The 26,308-nt window shown below is 40.0% G+C and overlaps 1 protein-coding gene across 2 annotated transcripts in view; it reads left to right on the forward strand.

Annotated features, from left to right (window-relative positions):
• The first annotated feature begins 1,447 nt into the window (after positions 1-1,447).
• The window catches only part of LOC133462778 (uncharacterized protein KIAA1522-like), a 34,239-nt gene continuing 9,378 nt past the window's right edge, over positions 1,448-26,308 (forward strand). For both annotated transcript variants that reach the window (XM_061744212.1, XM_061744213.1), the window contains exons 1-2: positions 1,448-1,685; positions 10,774-11,098. In XM_061744212.1, the coding sequence (XP_061600196.1) occupies positions 10,798-11,098 (301 nt within the window). In that variant the 5' untranslated portion in view covers positions 1,448-1,685; positions 10,774-10,797. The remainder of the gene's footprint in view (positions 1,686-10,773; positions 11,099-26,308) is intronic.

The raw sequence follows: 26,308 nt of genomic DNA on the forward strand, positions 1-26,308 counted from the left end.
TACGCACATGTATGATTAAAAAACAAACTGCTGTAATTGAGATGTAGTCCCTATTTTATTTACTTTTAAATTACACTTATTAGGTCATACATATTTCTAAGATAAATAAAGGAGATCGGAACCGGGAATTGTGTCACATTTGAGCTGTCCTCAGTCCATTTGTAAAGTTGGAAAATGAATCTTTTCAAAAGTGGGCCCAGCAGTTGCACTGCACACATAAACAATAGGCTATAGTGAAAAAAACAAACAAACAAAAAAAAAAAAACAGTATAGTGAAATGTTCACTGATGCATATGAGTTAATATGATTAAAGTATGTCAGGATTGCTAAGAAATGTAAAGAGAGCTCAGTCTTTACTTTGCAGAGATTCATCATAGACACGTTAAATTCTAATATAGGGTAAAAGAGGTTTCACCAACTTTTCGAGTAGGATTGTGACTTGTGTGGATTCCAGACAAATCCACAAATAGGACTCGAAAATTCTGACTTCCGAGTATAAATGCAACGTATCTTAATCAGTGGCGGAGCCAGAACGCGGCTAATGAGTGGGCCTGGAAAAGACCGCATGGGCCTATTTATTAGCACCTCTGCACATGAGGCACAGCCTCATGTGCAGAGGTGATAATAAGTGCATTGGTTGTTTTTTTTGTCTGTTTACAATTTAATTCAAAGGTTTATGAACAGATTTTGAGGACATTTTCAGGATAGGTTACCAATGAGGCAGGGCAGAGGCCAATTGAACGGATGTTGGTGATGATCCGGATTGCTGTCTGGATCCAAGAATTTTTAGAAGGGGGAATGGAAAACTGAGCTTATTGGTGGAGGTCTGTGCTTTTCAACAGCACGATTGTTTTGCTGCTATTTGACGGGAGACATGTTTTTCTCAACACTCACAGGGGTCTGCTGGACCCTATCCCAGCTACTTTCAGGCGAGAGGCAGGGGTTACACCCTGGACAGGTCGCCAGCCCATTGCAGGGTACATTCTTAATGTTCAAGAAAATAAAAAAAAAACACAATGAAACTTTTACAACAAAGTAAATTTAGTAAGAAATATATTTAAAAAAAACTCATGACTCTCACTGGGTGAGCAATCTGTCAATCTGGGTGGGCCTGTGCACATTCAGGCCCACCCATAGCTCCTTTGGTGTAATGCAGAACCATAAATCAGCCGGCCCTTTATTATTAAGATTCTTAATAATATTATTAAGATTATTAATAATAAAGGCTGATTTATGGTTCTGCGTTACACGATTTAACGCGGAACCATAATTCAGGTTTAAATGGTTCACCCTGCTTGCTCCAATCCTCTTGCAGTTCCGCGCTTCCACCACTAGATGTCGCCAGCGCAGCGGCCGGAGCCGCTCCCACCTGAGTGAGCGCAGCCTCCTCCAGGTGGGAGCTGCAGGTCACAGGCGGACACTTTCCCTTCATTCTTGGTGAGTTTCAGTGGAGTGTTCACTGAAACCCCAGCACCCGAGAGCAGAGACCCATATCTGCTTGTAAATCTTCAAAATCCAAGTGGAACCGACGCAGACAAACAAATCCACAAGTTTTGGTGAAGTGCGCCGAAGTTTTCACGGAAATGCTTCACCTGAAATCTTCTCTCGGGAGCTGAAAAGTTTGGAGTCGGAGAGCGAGGACGCAGCAGGGAGACGCTGCAAATGGATCTGTAAAGTTTAACAAGGTATGCCCAACTTTGTTCTAGTTTGTAGTTTTTTGTAACGTAGTTAAGTAGATGTATACTTGTATACTGGTTAACTTTTGATAAGGAACATTATGGGACACATATAAGCTGCCTTTTTAAAACAGGTAAACGTATCTATAATTCAGCATTAAGCACGTTCAAGTTCAATTGTTCAATTATTCGGTTTAGTCAAGTTTAGTCCGAAGTCCAGAGAGCAGTTTTCACATGTAGACATCAGTGACCAACTTGGTAATCAAATAAGGATGTAAAGTGAATACATGCAGTGAAACATGTAGGTGTGGGAGACTGGTTGGATCTGCCACTGGTAATTCAAGACTTGAAGTGTTGATTTTTTTTCCCCCTCTCAGCTACAGATCTTATGACAATAGACTACACTGATTTGGGGGGGGACTGCTGGATAATGCTCAGATACATTGTTTAATCTATCTCTGACCCTTCATATGTGGATCTAGGGCTGTTCGATTTTGCCCAAAAATAAAATCTCGATTTTTTTTCTCTCAAAATCCGATTTTCTATTACGATTACGATTATTTTGTGAATTGACAAAAGGCAAAGAAATTATTTCAAATATGCTGTTTTTTTATTGAACATTTGCCCCATTGGGCTTTAAGTGCAAACTTTGCTCTTATTAAACCAAAAATGAATGAATAAAGTGCAATACTCTGTAAAATAAGTTGAAAAAAAGTTTTTAAAAATATAATAAAATATAAAGTTTTATCTCTGAAAAAAAATCAGCAAATCAGCACTTGCAAACATACAGTAAGTTATAAAAAAAAAGAAGTTTTTACGAGTTTCACGTTTTAACATCGTTCTAATTACATAATCGCGATTACGATTTAAAATAGATTAATCGAACAGCCCTATGTGGATCTGCTGCCTACTGATAAGCCTGACATGGTTCAAAAGGACCATATTAGGAGGGACTCCCCCTTTCTGTTTTCCTCCCTCATCTCCTGGACTTTGGACCAGGGTCAGCTCCAAAAATCGAAATCTTTCTGGAAACTTTGCAGCGCTTCCAGTGACTGGGGGCTGTTTTTTTTTATTTTTTTCATTTCCTTGGCTGCAGCTTAACTTCTTGCACCCTCCGGTAGGTGAGGCTGAGGCCGGGCCATTTGTTTAGAAAGGGTGTGTCACATACTGGTGCTCCTTCTTCACCCAGTTGCCAAGTCTTGTACCCATGGAGATTACAGGTGTGTTATGCAAGCGCTGCTATGGAAGCTCCTGGAGAAGATGATCCAGGAGAAGATCAATGCAAGTATTAAGGCACATAAGGGCAGGAGGGTTGTGACGGAGGAGGAGGGGAGTGGACAGGATGAGGAATATACCAGAAAAGTCTAAAAATGCGTGATTGAAACAGTTTGGATTAGTTGTGTTCACTGTGAGCACTCAGTGGGGGAAAGGTCGAAACTGTTGGTTCAGGAGACACAACAAGAGGAACTATCAGTGTTGTGATGGACACATGACAAACTGGGTGATAAGTGTGTGTCATCCAGGCCTGTAGCGAGGAAATGCCTGAGTCATGAGTGGCAAACAGTGTGCTATTAATCAGAGGGGATAGCTGATGAGTAACTCTTCAGTGGGTCCTTATTGACACTTTTGTCTGTCGGGAGTGAAGAAGTTGGTGTTGCATTTGCACTATTTCCCAATTCAATTGCACCCAAAGACTCCTTTTTTTCTTGTCGTGTTAAGAGTCCTTATCAGTTCTACTTTTAATTCAGGACTTTTTTTTTTTAACATGCCACATTTTTGTCCGACTGTGGGTCACTCAGGCAACCCTCAGACTGACGAGTCCCAGTTTTAAAGGAAAATGTTTTGGACCAGGGAGACACACAGAAAGGTCAGGGTGTATTTTTAAACCCTCTGTTTGCCTTTCTCTGTGAACTGGTCACTAGTTCTGCACAGCAGTTTCTTTATATCCAAGTCTGACCTTCCCGTTCAGAGGTCTTAAACCCCACAGATGCTGCAGTCCAAAGCTGTGACTCCTGGCAACCTCTGGAAGCAATGCAGAGGACACGCTTTACCACCAGTGTTTCTGCTGGCTGTCATCTCTGATTCACTTGAGAGTAAATTGAATATTCCCCTTTTATTTTAAACCCCTACTCTGTGATTTAAGAAAACCTCTACTTTACAACTTAGTTGAGGATATTTACCAAAAATAAATGGTAAATTTGCCTACCCTCAGTCCCATTTGTGACCGTATCTGTCCCATTTCCAAAGAGTTAAAAATTCACACATGCACAATGAACACTAATAACCCATCTACACGCAGACACACACAACCGCATACAGTATTATAATGTTATCTCAAAATGACTCCCATGTGCCAGCCATTATCCCTTTTCCTGACTCTGTTGGCCTCTGTATGAGCCCTCTGTGGTAGTGAGAGGGGTGTGGGGTGGTGGGGAGACCAGGAGCAAGGGTTGAGGGATGGAGGATGTGTGTACGTGTGTTTAGGGGAGGGGTTGCAGATTTGGAAAGAAGAGTTCTTCAGACGGTAATTATCAATCTCTGAGGAATGCAGCTGCCACTCTTAAGAGGCAAGCTGCTGCATGGCTGCAGCCGTTTCAGAGCACACCAGCTTACATTACCCCATCACAGATCATCGTTCTCTCTCTCTCTCTCTCTCAAACACACACTCAGACTGAACACATTTATCCTCTGAGAACCCGGTAAAACTTCACTTTGTTTGTATTCTGTTTGTCTCTCAAGGTTTGTTGTGTTTATTTTTTATCGCTCGTGATCTACATGGTGTTTCTCTGAAACTCTACCTTTCGAGGGCAAACAGAAGTACCGCATAATGTCAGTGAGGGATTATCTTTCATTCCAAGTCCTTTGACGCTACATGTTTCTGCTGATGTGTTTGTAGGAAATCAAGCTCCAGGAAACTTCGGGCCACCCTGGACATTGGGTGTTGAAGTGAAATTGTCAAAAACCCTTTTGGGGTGTTTTCTTTTTTGGTATCTGTATTCTTTAAAAGATTGAAAAACCAAGGCACTCAAGAAGTTTAGAAAAATATAAAAAGCCTTTATTAAATCATGGCTTAGAAAAAGTTAAACTTTTTTTTAAAACTTTTTCTAAGCCATGATTTAATAAAGGTTTTTTATATTATGCTAAACTTCTTGAGTGCCTCGGTTTTTCAATCTTTTGAATCTTTTGGATCCCCATGCCGAAGAGCACCTGAAGTATACTCTTTATACACCCAGCAGCACTCCATGCGTTTGTAGTTGCACTATCTGTATTCTTTGTTTAGTATGCTAAGAAAAAAGAGGGCATTTCCTTTTTAAAATGGGAAATCCTATCATCTCCATTAAATCTTCCTTAAAATGTCCTCATTCATAAATTCTTATGAAACTTCCTCATATTTCTGGGAACTGAGTGCTTCTAGTTTTTCTCTTATAAGTAGCACTGCCATCCATCACGGCGCATGTCTCATGCATTGACTGTTTGCAGATGAATGTGCAGAGCTGTGGTTCAGACAGGGTTACTCAAGTTTGCTCTTGAGTAGCACTGCTCTCGCCTTTGTTTGATAAAGCCTAGAGACAACGCCCTGACTGATGCCTGCAGGTGCTGCGCAGGAACACCAGTTTTGCTTAATACTTGTAAAATGTAAAAAAACAAAAAACCCAACAAACTGCTATATTCCTCACCAGTAGTTCTTTTAAAGCTGACACCCCTGGTTTTCTGTGAGATGACTGGAATGGATCCAAAACATCCTTCCACCTCCTTTGAAGGAAAGTGTTATCCTGCTAATCTGTCATTTCTCTCCTCTTGCTTAGACTAACCTCGCTCAGCCTGATCCCAGACTTGCTCACTGCCGGCTATAAGAGTCCTGTCATGAGAAACTGACAGCTTAGGCATACATGTGAATGGCCTAATGGATAAACTGAGCCAGTCCTAGTTCAAACAAAGGTGCCTGTCCGTATCGCTGCCACTCCTTCTGGTCTTATCCTCCATGAGGCAGCACTATCTGTCCCGGCTGCTTCCCTGTGTGACTCAGTGCAGTCAGAAAGTTGCATTTCATTGGAGACCCCTCCTTTGTCCCCTGGGCCACTTACTACCTGTGAGATTCAGACTGCTGGCGCTTGCCACAGCTGATAAAATTACAGTTTAAAATGAGCATTGTGCAATCTCCCTGTAAGCTCTGAGGGGCTGATATGTATTTATTTATTCATTTATTTTCTCCCTCTCTGAGACTTTAAAGTTTTTATTCCCTGTGATTGGATCAAATATTGTTTTAACCTGCGTTGCATGACATGTTTGGGCCAAGTTCTTCAGCTCTTGAATTCAATTTGTTGGCTGAGAAGTTGAAACAGGAGTGGAGTCACTTTTGCAAAAGTCTATTAAATTGTGTACATTTGCCCTTTTAAAGGCACGTTTTAGATACACTGCTGGGAGTTGCTGTATTTGCAGTTCAGCAAATGTATAACATCCAAGTTTTTTAATTTAATTTTCATCTTTCCTTTTTGCATTTGTTTGTCAGTGACGGCTACAGTCTTAGAAGGGGATATTTATTTTGCACAGTAACTTGTGCAGCAGCACCTTGCTTCAGGGAAGGCAGGTGTTGATGCTCCACATGGCTTTTGCTTTGGTGGCTGCACTGATAAAGAAGAGAGAAAACCAAGATTTCCTCTGGAATTCATTTCCTCGAGCTCCAGCACATATAACTGTCAGACGTACAGCATTTGTACGCTCTGTTTCCAGATACCCCGAGTCAGAGTCTGAGTATCTCTGACATCACTGTATAAACTGTTCTCGGTTATAGTTTACTTCACGTCATTGAGTGCTCAACACCATCAATGTCAGCGTTTCTTTACAGTGATGAGTTGAGGTCTGTGGGCTGCAGCGGTATCTCTTGTCCGATGTGAAGCCTGATGTCTTTTGTAAATGGTAGGTAAGGAGCAAGTCGAGGCACATGCCGGCTCCAGCAGCGCTGGGGCGTGGCCTGAAGCCCACAGCAGCTTCAGTGTTTGGGGATCAGATAGAGCGAGGACACACAGCTGGTTAGTTATTAAAGCGCCAGATGACTTCATCAGGAACATCCTGATGATATGCTTAAAAGTTTGGTCAGACGTTCGGACGGTGGATTTTCCTTTTTATGTCTGAGGTGCAGATAGGTTATGTAATCCCTAGGACAATGAAACATCTCTGTAATCAAGATAGTGCTTTAGTTGTGGAAACAGAATTTGAGTACAGAGCTTGTTTGTACGGTAGACGACTACAACAATGACTTCTCAAAATCCAAATAACAACAGGGTAAAGCTTAAGCCTAATTATAAAGCCAAAAAACAGCTCATTCAGCTGATGATTTTGGAGAATTTCATAGGGTTCTCTTCAATATGATGATGCTTTGTGCGTCACCATATTGAATTTGTTTGCAAAACTGAAAATTACCGGTTGTTTTGTGTGGTACCGCACCACCAGTGGCATGAGTCACCACCTTGAAGACGAAACTACAGATGTCCTCTGGGTGGTCTTCGCCACAGCCCAGCGTTCGCTGCACAGCTCTCGTCCTCCTGTGATTGAACTGACATGTGGAGTTGTTGGACTCTCTGCAGCATGTGGGCTGAAAGTATAAACCAGCCTTCTTCTCCCGAAAGTGCCATCTGATTATTGGCGGGCTGTATCCAGGACTGGTGCGGGTCTTAGTCATGCCTAAATGACTGTAATTTGGAGCAGGAGAAACATGGAGCTAAGTGCAGGGAGAGGCCTGGTACTTTCTGGAGAAGATGCATCCTCTTCCCTGTTATTGGTGTTTCACTGCAGCTTACTGGTTTTTAATGTGTCTGGTACATACTAAGCTACATTTGCAGCAGCAGTGGATAACAAGTTAAATTTGTGTGCAATAAGGTAACAAGTTAAAAATACCCACATTTGTTTAGAGCTTGGATGAGCCTGATGTGAAGAATGTCTGTGTTGTGTGAGGACAGTGTTCATTTTTACCATGGAAATGTTACTTGATGCAGAATGATGTTTACATGTGGTTACTTTCAATTTACTATGCGTTTCTGCTTTACACAGCTAGACCCTACGATTAAAACTTTTTTTTTTTTTGAGTAAGGTTTTCTTGTGCAAAGTGGGAACAGATTATGTAGTTAAAACCCCAGACTGTTTAAATTCTGGGTGTTGTTGGTTAAAAGGAGGCAATTCAGGCAATCATTTTGTAATGTGCAACATTTCAGACTGAAATATCTTTTGATATCGAATGGGTTGTTCACAGATTTTATGTGTGTATGAGAGCGGGAGAGAGAGAGAGAAGTTAATTAGCACCTGTGAATTCAAGACAAAACAATATTTGACCATATTTGCATTTTGTGTGTGCAATTTCAGCACGGATGAAAAAGCAGCACATGCTTAAAATTTACATATTTAAAAGAGATTAAAGTACCATTTATGACTTTGGAAAGGTATTATCAATAATATGTGCAGTATCAGGAGACGGCGCCCTTTTCTTATGGAGGGAAACAATGCTGTTTCTGAGGCTCCTATTTAAGATTGATTATTTTCAGGATCTAAAAAAAGTATTCTGTCCTTCTGCATATAAAATGAAAAAGTCAAATTAGTTGTGGTTCGTTCCAGTAAAACTTCTTCCAGCGTGGACTGAAATATGTGGTCGATGCTTGACCCTTACAACACAAGAATGCATCCATATCACTGCAGAAACATAACTTTTCATCTTTGTAGCTTCAGTGGTTGAGCCTGTCTTTGCTTGCGTCTGTTGACAACCAGCAAAACTCAACAATCCAGGTGTTTCCAAGGAAACGGCAACAGCTCAGTGATAGAGAACCGCTGTTGTGTCCTGCTTGTGTGACAGCAGCAGAATCATTGTTTTGGATAATTTAGCTTTCTTTTCATTGTTCAAAAAGAAAACAGAATTAAATTGGTGAATTTTATATAGGCTATTTTTATAATTAATTAAGGCTTTCTTTAATCTGGTCCTGTGTTAGTTTGCTGATTGACACTTGCGTAGGCTGATGTAATGACTAATCGGTAGTGCAGTATTCAATCATCTATGAAGTTTTCTTCAGAAGTCTTGGGTTTGCCATGTCAGCCTTTCTGGAGTTGGAAGTGATAACATTTTGAGAGGAGGATGAGGCTGAAGAGTGTTTGTTTTTTTAAGCTGATTGGAGATAAATGTTTCTTTAAATGCTTGTATCTACTAGCAATAGACATTTATTTTCAGAAGGACCACAAGCAAATGGTTTTGTCCATCTTTTATAGAGTCAACAGATTTTGTGAGGCAGAATTCAGATGCAGACTCCAAAAGTCCTTCAAGTTTCCAGCCTCCATGTTCACTTCACAAACAGCATTTTCCTAGAACTGCAGCCTCCCAACTGATTATATCAACAACCCTTTCACAGAACAGGGATAAGATTGCTGTCTGGTTCCTCTGGGTTTAGTCTTCAGTTCTACGGTTCAGTACCAACATATGCCTGTGCCATTAGATAGGCTCTAAATGAGACATCGTCGGCCCGTCTCTACCCCGTTGTGCTTGGTTTGGTGGGTTCTGTACTGTTAATCAGACCCAGTCAATGGGTATGGCTTGCAGATTTAATTTGATTGACTGTTTTTGACTTTTTTTTAACTCCAACTGTGAAATTATGAGTTTTTTGATTTCGTCTGAAACTTTTTTTTTCATCACCAGTGCACAGAACATGAGGACTTGGGTGCACATCTGCTTAACAATCTCCCCAATCAGAGTGCTCTTACTTCACATTATAGCTCCCTTTGTTAATTACATCAAGCTGTCAGAATGAGAGCTTTTTTGGAAAAGCCTCTTTTGTAATCTTGAGGGAACAGGACATGGCTTTTTGTGGTTTAGTTGCACATCTCAGCGTACGACAGCAGTGTTCCCACAGATTGAAACATTGTTTGGTCCTATTTTTCACACATTACTAAAAGCAGCTTGCAGTGTTCCTCAAGCATGAGTGAATAGCTACACTGCTGCCAAATCCCTTTTATAAACTTTTTCCACATCACAAGGGATTTATAATTCTTTCATTTTTGACTGGATTCCCACCCTGCTGCAGTCTTACAAGCCTTGATTCTTGTCATCTTGAGAGCTTGTTCCTACATTTAGCCTGTGATTTGGAGATAAATATCTAATAAAGTGCACAGCTGGAAGACGCTCAGTGTAGGCTACGCAGCCCCAGGAGCAAGGCTGGGAAATCTGCCTCATAGTATGGAAGTTTAGTAAGGTGAAGGGTGGGTCGAGAAAGGAAGCAAGCATAGGGAGGGAGATGAGCTCATATGACCAGAGGTTACAAAGAAAAAAGGGGGGGGGGAGAAAAATGAGGCAAGACAATGAAACAAGAAACAGAGACGGCGTGGATATATGAATGCTTCAGTACATGTTGATGTTTATTTTTCTCGTCTTTAGTTCCTGCAGGGTACTGCTGTGCCAGTGTGTAAAAGTGCAGAAGCTTATGGGTGTGGCCTTGGGAGTTATGACTCCACGTTATGGAATGAAGGGAGCGTTGCCAACTCTTTCTTTGAAGAACTGTGGAGTTTGGTTGAAAGGAAGAAGTGAGGTCTGTTGGCTGCAGAGGCTCACCAACCCACCGTCACGCAGTGGAGTCATCCCAGAAATGTGACGCGCATCTGATTTTTGTGTTGCATCTTTTTAATTTTGAGCGGAAAGGCCTGTTAATCTTGTACTTTCGAGGCTTTCTCAAAAATCATGCAAAATTTAAAAATGAAGCAACAATATCCACAATTTTGGAAGCATCTTCATTGAAGAAAGTTTCTTTTTTTTTAATGGAAAACTAGACTTGAAATATCGGATGTTATTAATGGAGTTCTCTTCATTCCCTTTCCTGCTTGCACACAACACCTTAACTCTGCCAACAATAAAGTGATCACTTTGTATATGTGGTCAATGGAAGCAAGCCTCAAGTCCGTGAGCTGGTTTTATTGTCAATATAGATTATTTAAAAAAGGTGAACGCTGAAGAAATTAGATGGCATTAACAAAATACATTTCTAAGTCTTAAGTCTAACCTTCAGTGAAATTAAATCTTTTCTCCCATCTTTTCTCTATTTTCATCCTTTTTTCTTTTTTTTTTTTTCAGGGCGTAGCTCCAGTGTGAGGTGGCATGTCAAACCGTGACTCACTGGGGTTTGGGGACCTGCTTCCCCAGGATGTGGTTGAAGTGTTCGCCCAGGAGAAGCACGGCAAAAGGGGGCTGAAGAAGCGCAGCCGTTCCCTTGGCCGAGCTTTCAGCTGGTTGAAGGGAAGGAGAAAGAAGAAGAAGAAGAAGCTCTGTTCTAACGGGCAGAGCCCCGGTTTAGGTCCTGCACTAGACCTGGCCTTGGATAGACCCTCTGCTGGGCATCAGGGTGGACACAAGGGAGGACAGAAGTCGGGAAGGCAGACTCCGCAGGGGAATAGTCATGGTAAGAACCAACACAGTCCTATTTATCTTATTTTGAATCTTCCCTAGTCTTTATTTTGATCTCAGTCCTATTCAAACACCAATGCTGTTGATGGTTGGAGCTTCATTTTTCAAAGCATTGTTTGTTTTTAACAGCTTCTCAAATGTGTAGGTTTTCATTTACATTGTCTTATATAATTTTTGTCTTTTAGTGCATTTCTTTAAACTTATAATGGTCCTTTTTTTTTTTTTTTTTTTTACTGCGTTAGCACACATCGCCACTTCTGTCCTGCTAATTCCTTTAGGGAAGCACAAAATAATTTCTTCCACGAAAAAGGAAAAAAATATAATATTGGCAGTTTTTTCACTTTCTGTGAAGCATAAAAAAAAGACTATTTATTAGTCTGTTAGAATTATAAAGTACGGTACATTATTACCAAAGAATATTGGTGGTATTGTTATGAATAGAGAAAAAATTAATAGATTCATTTTCTTACGACTAAACTAATTATAGTTTTTCCAACAGGTGAATTAATTTCAAAGACTTTTCTTCTGTTCTTAATCTATCTTTTAACTTTTTGAAAATGGGTTGTTAAGATGGGACGTACTGTAAATGAATCGGGGAGCTTTTTATCTCAGAACACAAGAAATCCCCAGATTTCCATTGACCCTGGCTCTGGAAACTGGAAACAATTAGGATGGGGACAGCCTGTCCCCTAAACCACGACAAACGTTGCTCCAACCAATCACCGACAGGACAAAAGGTTTGTGCTCATGCACCTGAAGTCTGGGGGGAGAGTCTTGGGAAAGTTGACGATGTGACGTGTTCTGTCACATGTGGCCCTGGGGCTCGTAAGGAGCAGAAATATCGTGGTCTGGTTTTGCAGGGGGTTTGCGCTGCGCTCAGGTCCTGCTGGAGGCGTTTTTCAGAAAGTACAGCGCTTCTGATGAATTTGTTAGATTACAAGGTTACCGAAAGGTTTTGAGGTCTTGTGACAATCATACAGTTAATACCTCCCTTAGAAATGCGCATTTCTTAAGTTTTGTTCTCTTGAGAAATATAAAAAGGATGACTAGTGTCAAATTATTTATGCCATTCTTGTGTCCGACTTCCTGGCAGCTCCATCTACTGTGCATACATGTATGTGGCTTAGTGACGACTGGAGGAGCTCAGACTTAATGTGTTATGTTTTTATGCTTTATGTTTCTATGTCAACTAGACGGAAAGGGAAGGGAAGTTCTGCGTTGAGGTTCATGCATCAAAGAGCGCAGGGAAGCATTGCCAAAATGCTGGTGCGTTTGTATTTTCAGGAAGGATTTTTCGTGACCTCATGTGAAACTCAATGGTTTAGTGTTTACCTTCCTATTGTGCTTTTTTTTTAATGAGCAAAGGCATAATGGGAGTTGGAACTGATGGATGTGGAGCAGCAAATGCTTTTATTTTATCGTGGTCTGTACGTCTTTTGAACGAGTCTGGCAGAAGAGCCAAAGCGGAAAAGCTAAGTACCAGAAATGACGCAGTACAGCTGACCAATCACAGCGTCTGTGGCCTCAGGCACCTGTCCACCCATGTCCTATGTTGTTTGTTTGTTTAGTTGTTCTCTTGGACGGGTTGTACTGGAATTATTTGCTCTTCAGGGGTAAATAAAGTTTATTGTATTAAATTGACTTGCATCGATGCATAGTCAGAACATTTTGTCGTTTTTTTCAAACTTTTTTTCAGTTTTTTTTTGTCTGCTAAATGATGACAGTAGTAGTAGTAGTGACGGCGTCAAACTGAGACCTCCTCAGATGTTCATTTATTTACAAGATGAGTCAGAATGAGGTCCTTTGAACCAGTTTAAGTGTCTTGCTCTTAAACTCCCAGGCTCGTTCTTGTTTGAGCACCAGCTCCTTTCTTTCCTTTTGACCTACAGCTCACTTTGTTTGCTTTTCAGAAATCTCTGTCCATCGTGTTCTGTTTTACCATCGCTGACTCACCTGATCCTCGGATTAATTAGAGGAATGAGTGCTGTACTCTTGTTCTGTTCTCTACAGGGTGAGCAGGAAGAGTATGATGCCTTTTAATTTATGTTTACTTATGCACCCCAAGTCCTCAACTAAAGTACAAGTGAACTCGTACACAGTGATTGCGTAGACCTTTCCCAGAGTCGCAGGCCGTGTTTGAACTTGCAGAGGTGCAGTTACATATCAGCAGGCTGCATTATACCAACCCTGTTCCTCTTTGTGAACACATTTTTCCACTGTGGTGCAATGTGAGCTAACAACACAAGCTTTTATTCCCAGATTGATCAGACTTAGACGTAGTAGAACACGAAACACAGAAACATCCCTCAAATAAAAGAAACCTTGTTTTAGTTGAGACTAATGCAAAACAACAGAAGTAGAAACTGTTGTGCAGCTCGGGGCTGTTTTTCAGTATGTTTGTCTGGCAGTACTTATGGCTTTGGCTGAATGCTTTAGAGACAGAGGAGGCTCAGATTGTTTGTTTTGCTGCGTCTTCTTGTTGTGGAAGCTTAGATCTCTGGTGGGAAGGGTGTTGGGGATTTCCACGGGATCCAGCCTCGTTTGGTCTCCCATCGTTGTCAGTTTTAGTCGACGATGAATGCAAACGTGTCAGTCTTGACTAAACCATGTGTCAGTGGGCACTGTTACACAATTGTACTTTATTCACACTTTAGTCACAACAGCTGAGGGTTGTTTGAGCAAGTAAACTATGAAGAGAGATAAGATCTTTTTTTCCTATGCCAAAGTTGGCTTAGAGGTGAACTCCCACACTGGCCAGAGGTCAGAAATCCTCTTTTTCAAACTTGTGTACTCAAGCAGAAAGAACAGTGCAATTTTTCTGGATTTTCTTCTTGTTTTTTTTTTTTTAGAGTTGGAAACAACAGATGTGATGACCGCTGCATTAAATATATCCTTATATTGCATATAATAAACCTTAATGTTACAGAAATACTGTATATCACTGCAAAGCCTAAAGTGCTGATTATGATCACTGGGTTATCTACCAGACATGCTGCTATTCAGGTCTCACTAATAATCAAGTTGTGATGCAGAGGTGTCAAAAGTATTCACATTCATTACTCAGGTAGAAGTATAGATACTAGAGTTTAAAAATACTCCTCTAGAAGTTGAAGTATCAACTCAAGTTTTTTACTCAAGTAAAAGTATAAAAGTACTGGTTTCAAAAGTACTTGAAGTATAAAAGTAAAAGTAATGTAAGGGGGAAAAAGGCCATTAAGGACAAAAGCCATTGAAAATGAATGCATCTTAGTATAATGCAAATATATTAAAGAACCATATATGTGTACTATTGAGCATTAACATGTGTTTCAGGGAGCAGAAGATATGATGACTAGTTGCCTATAAGTATTTTAATGGTGCAAAAAGTCAAACTTCAGAGGCATGTTATCTTTTATCCTAAACTTTATTGGAATGTACATCCAAGTTTAGTTGCAGGAATCTGAGGGAACGGATGTAAGAACAAAACTGGACAAGAACATCTGAAACAACCACAACCAAATTCACTCTATCTGGATGGAGCAATTTAACTGGATAGTTTTTTTTTTAAAGGCCCAAATGAAATAGAGTAACAAGGCTGTTTTTAAAATGTAAGGAGTAAAAAGTACAGATAATTGCGTGAAAATGTAAGGAGTAAAAGTAAAAAGTCGCCTGAAAAATAATTACTCCAGTGAAGTATAGATAACCAAAATTTCTACTTTGTTACTTGACACCTCTGTTGTGATGATACTGCCTAGCAGCGCAGAACGCTCCTCACTTGATGCTTCCTCTCATTAAAGAAGCAGCTGAGCAACTCTACTGTTACAGGACCAAGACGAGGCGAAGTGTAACCCTTGCCCAGAAAACTGAATACCTGCAGCTGAGCCCCTGATGATGATCTGTATCGATGCAAGTGGGCCTCCTTCCCACCAAAGGCACAGTGCCAGTTAAATAAAAAAGCCATGCCAGGACCTTCGCAGTTAGGCAAGAACAAAGACGTGTACAGTCCTCATCGCGCTGAGACGCTGGTACACAGAGTCTCGGGTGGAGTATGTGAACGTATGAGAAAAGGAGGATATTGGTCTGGCTATTGAAGGTCTTCACATCGTGGTGAAGGTGAAACATTCTTATCAGGGGGACTTGCTGCCTTTCTTTTCAATAAGTCACACAGGTGGATGCTGGTAAACAGAAAAGCAAAATCAGTGGTCTTGATTTTTTTCAGCAATTTTGTATTGTCACTTTAAAGGAGCTGTATGTAAGAGCAATAATAAAACGAATCATAAAATGACCCCGATATGTCAACAGACATTTAAAAATCATGTTCATTTCAAATACTTATGTCACTGACAACAGCACTCAAGCCAGGATATTCCAGTTTAAAAAGAGGAGTTGCAGCCCTCAACTGATGTTTATGTTGTCATTTTTTGTTTTGGCCTGAAGCTCCACCCTCCACCTATCTCCCAATCACCAAGTCAGTATTGTTTCTGAAGCTCCACCCTCCACCTATCTCCCAATCACCAAGTCAGTAATGTTTCGGCATCCGGGTTGCCAGCTCGGCTCTAATTATCGCAGCCATGGCAGCCTACGTTCCTGCTGCATTCTGCAGCCTACCTGGCAACCTCTGGTCGGGGGGAGGAGGGGGAGGGTACACGCCGCTCAACAATATTTTGAAAGTGACTGCAGTACCAGTTTTGGCCATTTCTTACAGACAGCTCCTTTAAGCCCTATTATGTTTTGATAGGAACTTTCACTTTACACAGTGGGATTTATTCATATAGACAAAATCACACCCAAACAAAACGGAGAGCAATAACGATGTGTGTTGATTTTAGATCTTCTAACATTTCGACCTGCATATGCATATCACACGGTTAAAAACAACTACAAAGTAAGGCATTAAAGTATAGTTTGGCATTGATTGCAGAACTCAAGCTTTAAAATCGAAAATAAAAGCTTGTACTGATGTTCTCGGATTCAACGGATTCGACTCTTAAGTTGGAGGTTTAACCACAACACGTGAGAAACTCTAATCTGTTTTTAGTTTCACTTAAGGATGAGAGTGCAGGTTGACCGAGATTCTTTGTCAAGGGGAATATCCAAAGCGTTTATACGTTATCTACTCTTTTCCTTGATGGGAATTCACTTTTGCAAAAATGGAGTTTGACCCAAGAGGGAGTACAGCAGCAGGCTTTACACTGATAAACAATGGCCTCCTTGAACTGTCAGTGTGATAAACCTATTGATTGTACAGCTTCTTTTCTGAAACCTTGCTCTATTTAATCTGAATAAAAAAAACAGAGATCATCTGCTTTTGCAGGTTTATTCTTTCCCCTTTAATTATTTGATGTTCATCTCTACGTCAGAGACGTGTCCCCCTGTTGTGTTGTCGATTCGCATGATCCTGCGTGATAGTGAAAGGCAGGCTTCTCTTCTGCATCTCTGGTCTCTATCTTTCTCTGCTTTAAGAGGAATTTCACCATATTTAATTAGAAACAATCTCATTCAAGACTGATTAGGTCATACAATCCTAACAAGGTAGTCTCAGAAGGTCACCTGTTTGCTCAAAACACTCCCTGAGAGATTCTTCGCATTCCTGATCTTTTAGATATTTCTTTGAGGAAGCCAGAAATAGGGAGCTCTTTGTGTTTGTGAGACACTTTGTATTTGGCTTGCATGCCAGGCTCGGGCCATCTAAGGCAATTAAATAGACTTTGTTGTTGAATATTTAGTGAAAAACACTCATTGCGGCTGTAAAACCTGAAAGTAATGAAAGTATCCTCTGCTTTACAATGTGGTGTAAATCCCTGCCAGTCAAAGGTGTTTGTGGATCATTGGGAATCCTTGATGCATCCCTCAAAGACATTACATATCATTCAGTTGTCTGACATACATGAAGAAGTATTGAGTTCACGATTAGGTCAGATTCTAAATTAAATCTGCTAGATCGGATGAAAGTCATAACGGACGATCGCATTCTTAAATAGAAAGTGTCGCTCTGAAATATCAGAGGGAGACTTTGGTCACGGCTTCAATCTTTTGACAAAGGCCATGTGACTTTTGTAGAAATTGACCTTATTACCTTTTATTTTTCTTATATTTTTTGCAATATGAAAAAATGCACTAATTAGAGGAAAGTACTACCATTAATTAAACAGAGCTTTTTTTTTTCCAAAGAAAATGACCTTACCGGTTGACTCGGCATGAAATTTCTGATCTGTTGATTCAGACTAAAGTGGTAACACATACATGATGTACAATAGCTGTGAATCGAGATCAGATTTTTTCTGACAGAGATCTGTGGGGATGATATAAGGATTAAGCGAGTGAGTTGTGCCAACAAATTTTTATTTTAGTTTGTCTTTTCTGTGGCTGACAAACGTTTATGCAGCTTACAAAATCTGTATCAAAATCTGTCTTTTTCCTGTTTTGTTTATTTAATATGTGCATACAAAGCATAAATATCAAATGCAACTTGTTGCATTTTATATGATAATTTTATGATAATTAAAAAAAGGTTCAATTGGAATCAATTAACTCAGACAGACTTTCCTTTTATTCATTTTTGTGGCAAGCAAAAAATAAGCTGTAGCAAGATGTTTGGGTTGGTTTGGTGTTGTGATGCATCACTGTGGTCATCACCAAGAGGGGGCTACATTTGTCTTGCTAGACTGATGCCAACATGGAGGTGGTACTATGTGCGTTCCCCTGGATGACGATGAAGTCAACCACCATAGGCTTTACAGTAGCAATTAGTTTTGGAGAGGTTTTATGTCCATGAAAACTGTACATGAATGATTGGGGACTTTTTTTTTTTCATTTGAGAGTCCCAGCTAAATTGCAATCTATGGCAGTGTTTCCCAACCCTGGTCCTCGAGGCACACTGTCCTGCACGTTTTAGATGCTACCCTGCTTCAGCACACTGTGCAGTGTTGCCAACTTAGCGACTTTGTCACTAGATTTAGCGACTTTTCAAACCCCTATAGCGACTTTTTTTCCAAAAAGCGACTAGCGACAAATCTAGCAACTTTTTCTGGTGTTATTGGAGACTTATCTGGTGTGCAGAGCAGAGCAGAGAGGAGACCCTCACCACTCCGCGTCCAGACTGCAAATGAAATGCGCTTGTGCAAAGCCGCTGCTGGCTTGCAGAGCGGGATGTAAATGTAAACATTTCTTTTTTTCTTTTGGGTCACTTTGCCGGTCCCAAGCCCGGATAAAGGAGGAGGGTTGGTTGTAGAGCTAGCAGCCTACATAACAATCTTTTGATTAAATTTGCTGTTATAACATTTAACAATACAGGACAAAACTGATGTGTGTAATGTGGATCTAGACAAAGCATTAAAATCATTAAATGTTGTTAATGTTGAAATTATTTTTGTACATTTGTAGTTCTAAACATATTTAGGGTGTTTTTTACTCACTTTTGTCTCTCCCACGACGTTATTCCTCTCTCCTACAGCGTCCATTACAGTTATATGCAAATTGCCAATTATGCAAATTAGACGATGATGTCATTTAGCGACTTCTAGCGACTTTTAGGACAGCCAATAGCTACTTTCTTTACTGAGGAGTTGGCAACACTGACACCGTGATACAAGTACCTGTGTCATCAACTTTGTGCAGACCTTGATGACAAGCTAATTAGGACCATTAATTAGAATCAGGTGTGATGATGAAGGGAAACATCTAAAACATGCGGGACAGTGGGCCTCGAGGACCTGGGTTGGGAAACACTGATGTATGGTGTCTATAGCCAACTGTCATCACTTTAGCTTAGCATTATGGGAGCTGTGATTTACCAGCTTAGCGAGCATTATCCCTCGTATTTTAAAGATGATATGGCTTGTTGTGCTGTTAATGGTAGTCAGTTCTGGGTTCCGGCCCAAGCTGGCAGCCTTCCCACCAGGTCAAAGGTCACTAACAGGCTGGAGTCCCAGTGGTGAACACCGCCAGCCGCCTGCTGCTCCGGCCGAGCCGCCCGGCCAGGCCGCGGCTAGCCTGGGCCGTTCACCGAGTGACAGATGGCCATGGCTGCTCTGGTAGAGCTTGGATGGAACTAGGTGGTTCTCGTTTTGATGGATGCACAAAGCTGATCAGAATTAACATAAAATGAGGTTAGCATAATAGATTAACATGAACTAAGCTGAAATGGCTAAATTGTGGAGACTACTGTAAGGTGGGTGCAGTCCAGCTGATTGCCAGGCTTCTTCGCTTCTGGCCATTTGCCCTTTCTGGACAGAGTAATTCTTTAGCTTCTGCTTAGAAACGGGCAGAGCTGGGTAGAGTAGCCAAAGATTGTACTCAAGTAAAAGTACTGTTACTTCAGAATAATGACTCAAGTAGAAGTAATAAATAATACTTGAGTAAAAGTAAATAAGTACTTGATGAAAAAACTACTCAAGTACTGAGTAACTGTTGAGTAACGTCTGATTTATTTTTTTAATGCAACCATTAAAACAGACAAAAGTACAAAATAATCATCTTCAGGCAAATTAAATCAATAAAATAATAAAATAAATTAAAATTAATAAAAAATAGCTTAAATTAAAATAATCTTAAAAGTAAATTCAAGTACTTTAATACATAATAAAATAAATAAAATAATAACAGAATAAAAAAGAAATTAAGCACAAGTAGCACAAAATTTCAAGCCTTTGTACTTTTCTTTTTTAACCAGGCAGAACTAGAACAAGCCCATGAACTCGTATAAATATAATGTGTGTGTTTGAGTCTGTGTATATGTGACAAAACATGCAAAAACAAAAATTTTTCCGAAAGAATCACTCAGTGATGTCATGAGATTGACGCGTACGCGGATAAAAGGGATAAAAGAAAAGTAACAGCTCAACGTAGCCTAATGTAGCGGAGTAAGAGTAACAGTTTCTTCTTCACAAATCTACTCAAGTAAAAGTAAAAAGTACAGTGATTCAAAACTACTCCTAAAAGTACAAAATTTCCCAAAACTTACTCAAGTAAATGTAACGGAGTAAATGTAACTCGTTACTACCCACCTCTGGAAACGGGTCTTTGAAATAATCAGGAACATGTGGATGGAGTCACAGGTCCAGTTCTTAAATAGTTCATGGTCATCACTATATCATATAGCCCTCACTGAAACCTCTACAATTACAAATACAATGGGATTGGAAGCATGAAGGATTATGGTCCGCCTGAAATCAGTCAAGTGTTTCTAAGGATTTCAACAATGACCGGATTTGATCCGACCCACCGGAGTAGACGTTTCTGCAAAGCCTTCACTAGCACACGTGGAAACCTAAATGGAAATGTCATTTCCTGCTACCAGAGTAAAGACGGCCAAATGCAACATCAGCCTTTGACAGATCGCAAGTTGATACGGCTGTTATAAAAAAACGAAACAAAGTACGACAGCCAGTGCTACTCTGGTAACTCGTATGACACAGTGACGATAAACGGCAGGAGAACAGGTTTTAAAAATTGACTTGTGGTTGAGTTTCACTCTCCTCATCTCATTGCAGAAATGAGGCCTGCTTTCTTTTACATTATTGCCTCAAGGGAAAATACCCTGTGAAAGATCCTCTCATTACCTTATTTCATGGGAAAGCAACTTTTTTTTATTTTTTTTTTTTTACATTTTTATTTTTAACGATGAAAGTGCAAAGGTTGAGCAAAGAGAGGTCCATTTTTGTGATACTTTGTCACCTAAAGAAAAAAATCAAAAAATCAATACCAGACTGAGAACAGCTGACACTAACACAATAAATAACAAACAAGTCACTAGAGGATGTAAGAACTGACACGTAAACATTTCCACATATATGCTCATTTATAATAACAGGTTTCTCAGAGCATTTCTTAGGATTTTGTTGCAAAACAATAGAAGTCACCACACCTACAGTAAATGGTAGGGGGGATAATATTTAGGACACTCAAATGTTGAAAGGTTTTCTAAAAGTGCCAGTTTGCCCTCTGGACCCAGTTGTGTGGCGTGCTTGAGTTTCATTTCATCGAGTTTTCTTTTATTCGTGATGGTGTTTGAGTGTTTGGTGTCAATGTTATCAAAACTAAGGCAGACAGTCAATAGCAACAGTGATTATTTGTGAAATCTTGTATTGTTTCATTGTGAAGATATGCAGATATGTTACCGTGGCTTTGCACCAGCTGCACTGACTATTCTCACGAAAGGAAAACGTTTGCCAAGGCTCTGTCCCAGGTCTACAAAGAGGCTGATAAATATGTGCCTGGAGTTTTGTGAGTCACCGCTCATGGCCTCTGCAGTTAAGCCAGACAGTAGACACTTGTGATAGTCTTGTTATAGATAACTTTGTTGGCGTTAATTCTCTAGTGAGGCCAAGTTGAGTAAAGCTGGACACAGTGTTGGATATTAATGCTGTTTTCTTCTCTGAGAACGCACTGTTCTCTTCGGTTTAATTCACAGACAAGAGCTGTTATGAGCCTGAGCTGTGTTTGTATATAATAGAGGTACTTACCCATTTTACATCGGCATAAACTACCGCTTTAGTGCAGAGGGATGTCGGGTTGCTTATAGCAAGCTCTACTTTCTTATTTATGTGAAAGACAAGAGGAGAAGAGCTTACTGGCATACTCTCTGCTCTGTGAGGCTTGTTTTAGATATGCTTACGCTTTGAACACAAATGAAAACCGTTTAAACCATTTTACTTTAGCTTGCTTTCATGTTAATATTTGCTTATAAGGAATAACCATGAAGTTAACCTGAGTAGTACTAATGTAACTAATGTTTTAATTGAACCAATTTCTTGAAACTTCATATGATGATTGATATGAGATTGATCAGTAATAAGTCAAACACCACCTTTTTTTTCTGCTTAAATTAGCAAAGTAAGTGTTTGGAACCATGCAAATACATTTTTATTTCTGACAAATAATGACTAATCATTTTTTACACACGCCGTTAATTATTTAAAAAAGCAAAAAAATTGATTTGACATCAGTTTAGAGAAAGTGTGTGAGCTGCTCCCTTCTGGTTCTTACATGACAGTCTACTGTATTAAAGGGAGGATAAGCAATTCTACACACTTTCCAGCCGGGTTACTTTATGTCACATGGAGTGAATATATCCTCACCATCCACCAGCTGTCCATCTTGTGAGTAAACCTGAAAGAAACCTGGTCTTCATACGAAGTCCTGGCTCCGTACACTGGAAACGAATTGTGTGGGCAGCATCCCCCAAAACAGTTGGAGGCTTGGTAGAGTTCATGATGGGCCGTGTTCTCCCAGGCACCGCTGGAGGGAGGGGGATTAACCAGCTTGCTCCAAGTGTTTTGTTGATGATTTGTTTTAAAAAAAAATCAACAGATCTAAAGTAATCCAGAAAAGTGCTTACCCTACCTTTTAAAAGTTGCCACTTTGACTTACTCACTCAAGGATCTTTACTCTTCTTCAAGCAAAAGCATCGTTATTTGAGGTATTAGCCATTCTGTCATGGATACAAAAATGTATTCTACATGAATGATCTTTAATGACCTTATGTGCATACATGTAATACCTTGAAGGCATTCTTTTCAAGTTTTGTGTGAATAAGTCTGGGCACACTTGGATGTAAAGTTCAGCTCGTCTGATTGGTAGAGGCATTCAGCCCCGAGGTGGTAATTTCTGTCTCATTTACAACACTTAAAAATCTGTCCTTGCTTACAGTTAAAGCCTATGGCAAACGGGTATGAGCAGGTCTGACACATTCCCATTTTGCCGCTTATTTTCTGTGGGTTTTATTTGCATGGCTAGACCCATTAAAACAAACTTTGATGTAAAAAAGCTGACTGAGTTAAAATTTTCCTTGATCTTGGATAAATTATTTGAAATGATAAATGAAACTGTTGGTTGTTTCAAGAGAATAAATATATGCAATGATATTAACTTTGGTGTTAAAAATGAATGCCAGTGGGCCGCTCGGTGGCGCATGTGGGTTAAGCAGCGGCTCATATACTGAGGCTACAGTCCTCCTGCAGCGGTCGCAGGTTCAAATCCCGGCCTGTGCACCTTTGCTGCATGTCATCCCCGATCTCTCTCTCTCTACCCCTTTCATATCTGCAACTTGAATAAAGGGCCACTAGAGCCCAAAAACAATCTTAAAAAAAAAAAAATGAATGCCAGCAAAATAATAAGTACGCTTTGTGTGCACTATCAATCCAGAGTATTTTTGGAGGAATTTGATACACACTGGTGTCGTGGTATGCCATTGGTGTCGTCTTACAGTGTAACCCTACATGCCTCATGATGCAGGTGTATCTGTTACCTGGGTAGTAGGTGCTTCCTTTTTTCCCCCAGCCCTGATGTTTATATTTAATTCAGTGAAATCCAAGGGTGTGACAACAGTCAATGGAGCAGACAAGTGCATTAACCAGGATGGGTGAACACGTGTGTCCAGTGCATGAAGGATATGCACGATTTGTTTTAAAAATGGAATGCTTTTTAAGCCTTTTCCACCATCATCTCAGGACATCTAGTTAGGCCCCTGCTGACTACAACGGCTACAACACCTGGCAGTCATCCCCCTCAGATCTGGAGCCTCTGCACGGTGATCTGCCAGACTGTGAAAAACAAGAGGAAGGTGGCAAGTTGGGACAGGGATGAGAGGTTTGTGTGGGCCAACGCTTGACTCCCACATCAATGTTTGTCAGTACCAAGGACTGAGGCAGACTACAGCATGTTACTCAGGTCTGCTGAGAACTTCATCAGCTGCCATCTCTCACGTATCTATACGCCCCTAGGACTTATTGTGGCATTTAAATAAATATTGTGGCTGATCCTTCTCAACTTCCACACAAACTTTTTGAGTCATTCCCCTCTGGTAGGGGACAATTGTCTGTCAAAATCAAAATCTCCTGCAAAACCTCCAGGGATAGTTTCTTTCCATATGCTCTGGATATCTTCAGTAAGCCACAAGTCTTAAGGTCTGTCTTAATTCACATGTTAACGCACATCTCTGAACCGTTATCCCACTGCGCTGTGCTTATCTTGGTCAATGAACCAATCAACATTCCTTGAGATATAAACCTGCTTATCTAAAAAGATAAATCTGTTTTGATATATGCATACTGGTTTATTTGAAGAGAATAGTTTTCCTGTTTCTAGTTAATTATGATAGAGTACATTGCAAAGCTGAGCAACTCACATTTTCGCGTCCTTTGATTTAACACACAGCAGTGTTTTCAAGCTTTTTTTTTTTTTTAAAGAAAATGATATCTTATTGAACAAACAAAAGATTCCACTTGGATAATATTTAGTCTTTCTTGTGAAATTCCTTATTTCTTGAGGTTAAGAAGACTTGATGTAGCTTAATGTAGCAATACCTCTTCTGGCCACATGGGGACATATAGACCTCCTGTTTTTATGGTGTAAATATAAACTAAATTGACAGCAAATGTTAGTTATATTTTAGCCAGTCTTTTTGGTATCAACAATAAGAAACAGATACAATTTTTTTTTTTGTCATTATTTTGGCAAATAAAAATTTGAGATTGAATTCCTGAAAAAACTATCTGTGCATCAACGAAATGAAGCATCCTATGAAGGAATGGTGTGAAGCTTGTTTGAATGAGCAATAAAGATAGTTAAAAACACAAATTGACCTTGCTTCTTGATAGATATAGTAATGTGCACTTTCTTTATGCACCTTGGGGGAATAAAGAATAAATAAAGAAATAAAAAATAAAGTTTTCTGTATTTCCGTTTGATTTAGTCTTCCTGATAGATTGAGTGTATGCAGGACGAAGATCTGATCAGATTAAACTTATTCTTCATTTCCGAACGACTTAAATGGCTCAGATTGGATTTTGTGTCATCTGTTTATTTTTCTTTTATTTAACAAATAATAATGTTGATACATTTTTGCCAGCATTTTTGTCCTTGTGCTTTAGTTTTTTAGTTATCAGCAACTGACCAGCACATAACGCATCCCATAATGCGGTGGGCCACTACAGTGGAATTCAGTCACATTAGTCCAAAGTAGTCGCTTTTATTGTGGTATTATATATTTACGACCGTCTTACCGGTATGCGTTGTAGGTTACTTTCCTTCCTCAAGCCTTGGCTGTCTGTTTTTTCTCTTTTGTAACCTGGAAAATTCTCAAATAGGTGGCGTTGTCTTTTTTAACCAAGTTAGCAAGTTGGGTGTTCAGCATTCTCAGCCATCCCAGACAGCCGTCTCACCGCTCGCACCCACCAACATCATGAGAGATTCCTACACTTTGTTTTTAAGGATTCATTTAAATGAAATTAAAAAAAGCTCATATAGGAGCAGTATGACAGAAGGTTTTATTGACTTCTAAACTGACTTTCTAAAATTGCTGTATACCTTCCAACCCAAAGGCCACCCGTGCCTTCAAAAGATTGCCTTCTTTTCTAGTCGTAAACATTCGTCATCACCACCACCAGTTTCAGTGGGTGTAATTTGTTGAGACTGTTTGTCAATTTGACATTTCTTGAACCCCCTGTCTCTGTTTACGTCCAGAAGACTGACCAGAAACAAACCTGACATTTGAATGACATGACCACGTAGCATCAAATCCTAGGATTAGTATCCAAATCAGAGATGTAAACAGCAGTTAAGAGTTCATGTTATTATAATTTCCAGCCTGATAATACGTTCAGATTCACACAATCCAGCAGCGACAGATGGTGTGATTAATATGGACACAATTACAAAGGGATTGCAGGACCAGTGGTAATGTGTCCCTTGTTAATGTTCAGTCATGCCCCACCCATCACTACAGGCTTCTCCGGTGAAGTGTGCACTGCCATGGTAACTAGCTAACTGTTGTTTTAGACCAACTTAACTTCACACATGCTCAGCAGCTCTCTGTTTACAAATGTGGGCAGAGGATTCAGCCTCAGCAGCCAGTTCTTTTAAACTTTTTTTTACTCATTACTATGTACCGAGACCTTATGCCATTAATTTTTTCCCCTCGCCCCCCCCTTTGTAAACTACTTTTGTCTGACTCACTCAGTAAGACTATAAACATGGGAATGTTTTTCATTTGCTCGGATGTCATACATTCCATGTCATGTCTGCTCAGCGCACCAGGAAGTGAACAAACCTCACGGTAGCAGCAGAAGTGATGATAAAAAGAAAAAAGAAGGGAAAAAAAAAGACAAAGTATTCTCTAAGGAGATTAAAACATGGTTGGGAGCTCTCTAGATCAGAAAAACCTACCACACATTTTCATTTCCTTTACTCCGCAAGCAAACTCAATGTTTCTGAAAACAAAAGAGAA

This window comes from Cololabis saira, chromosome 16 (genome assembly GCF_033807715.1).
Source record: "Cololabis saira isolate AMF1-May2022 chromosome 16, fColSai1.1, whole genome shotgun sequence".
In the NCBI taxonomy this organism is placed as follows: Eukaryota; Metazoa; Chordata; class Actinopteri; order Beloniformes; family Belonidae; genus Cololabis; species Cololabis saira.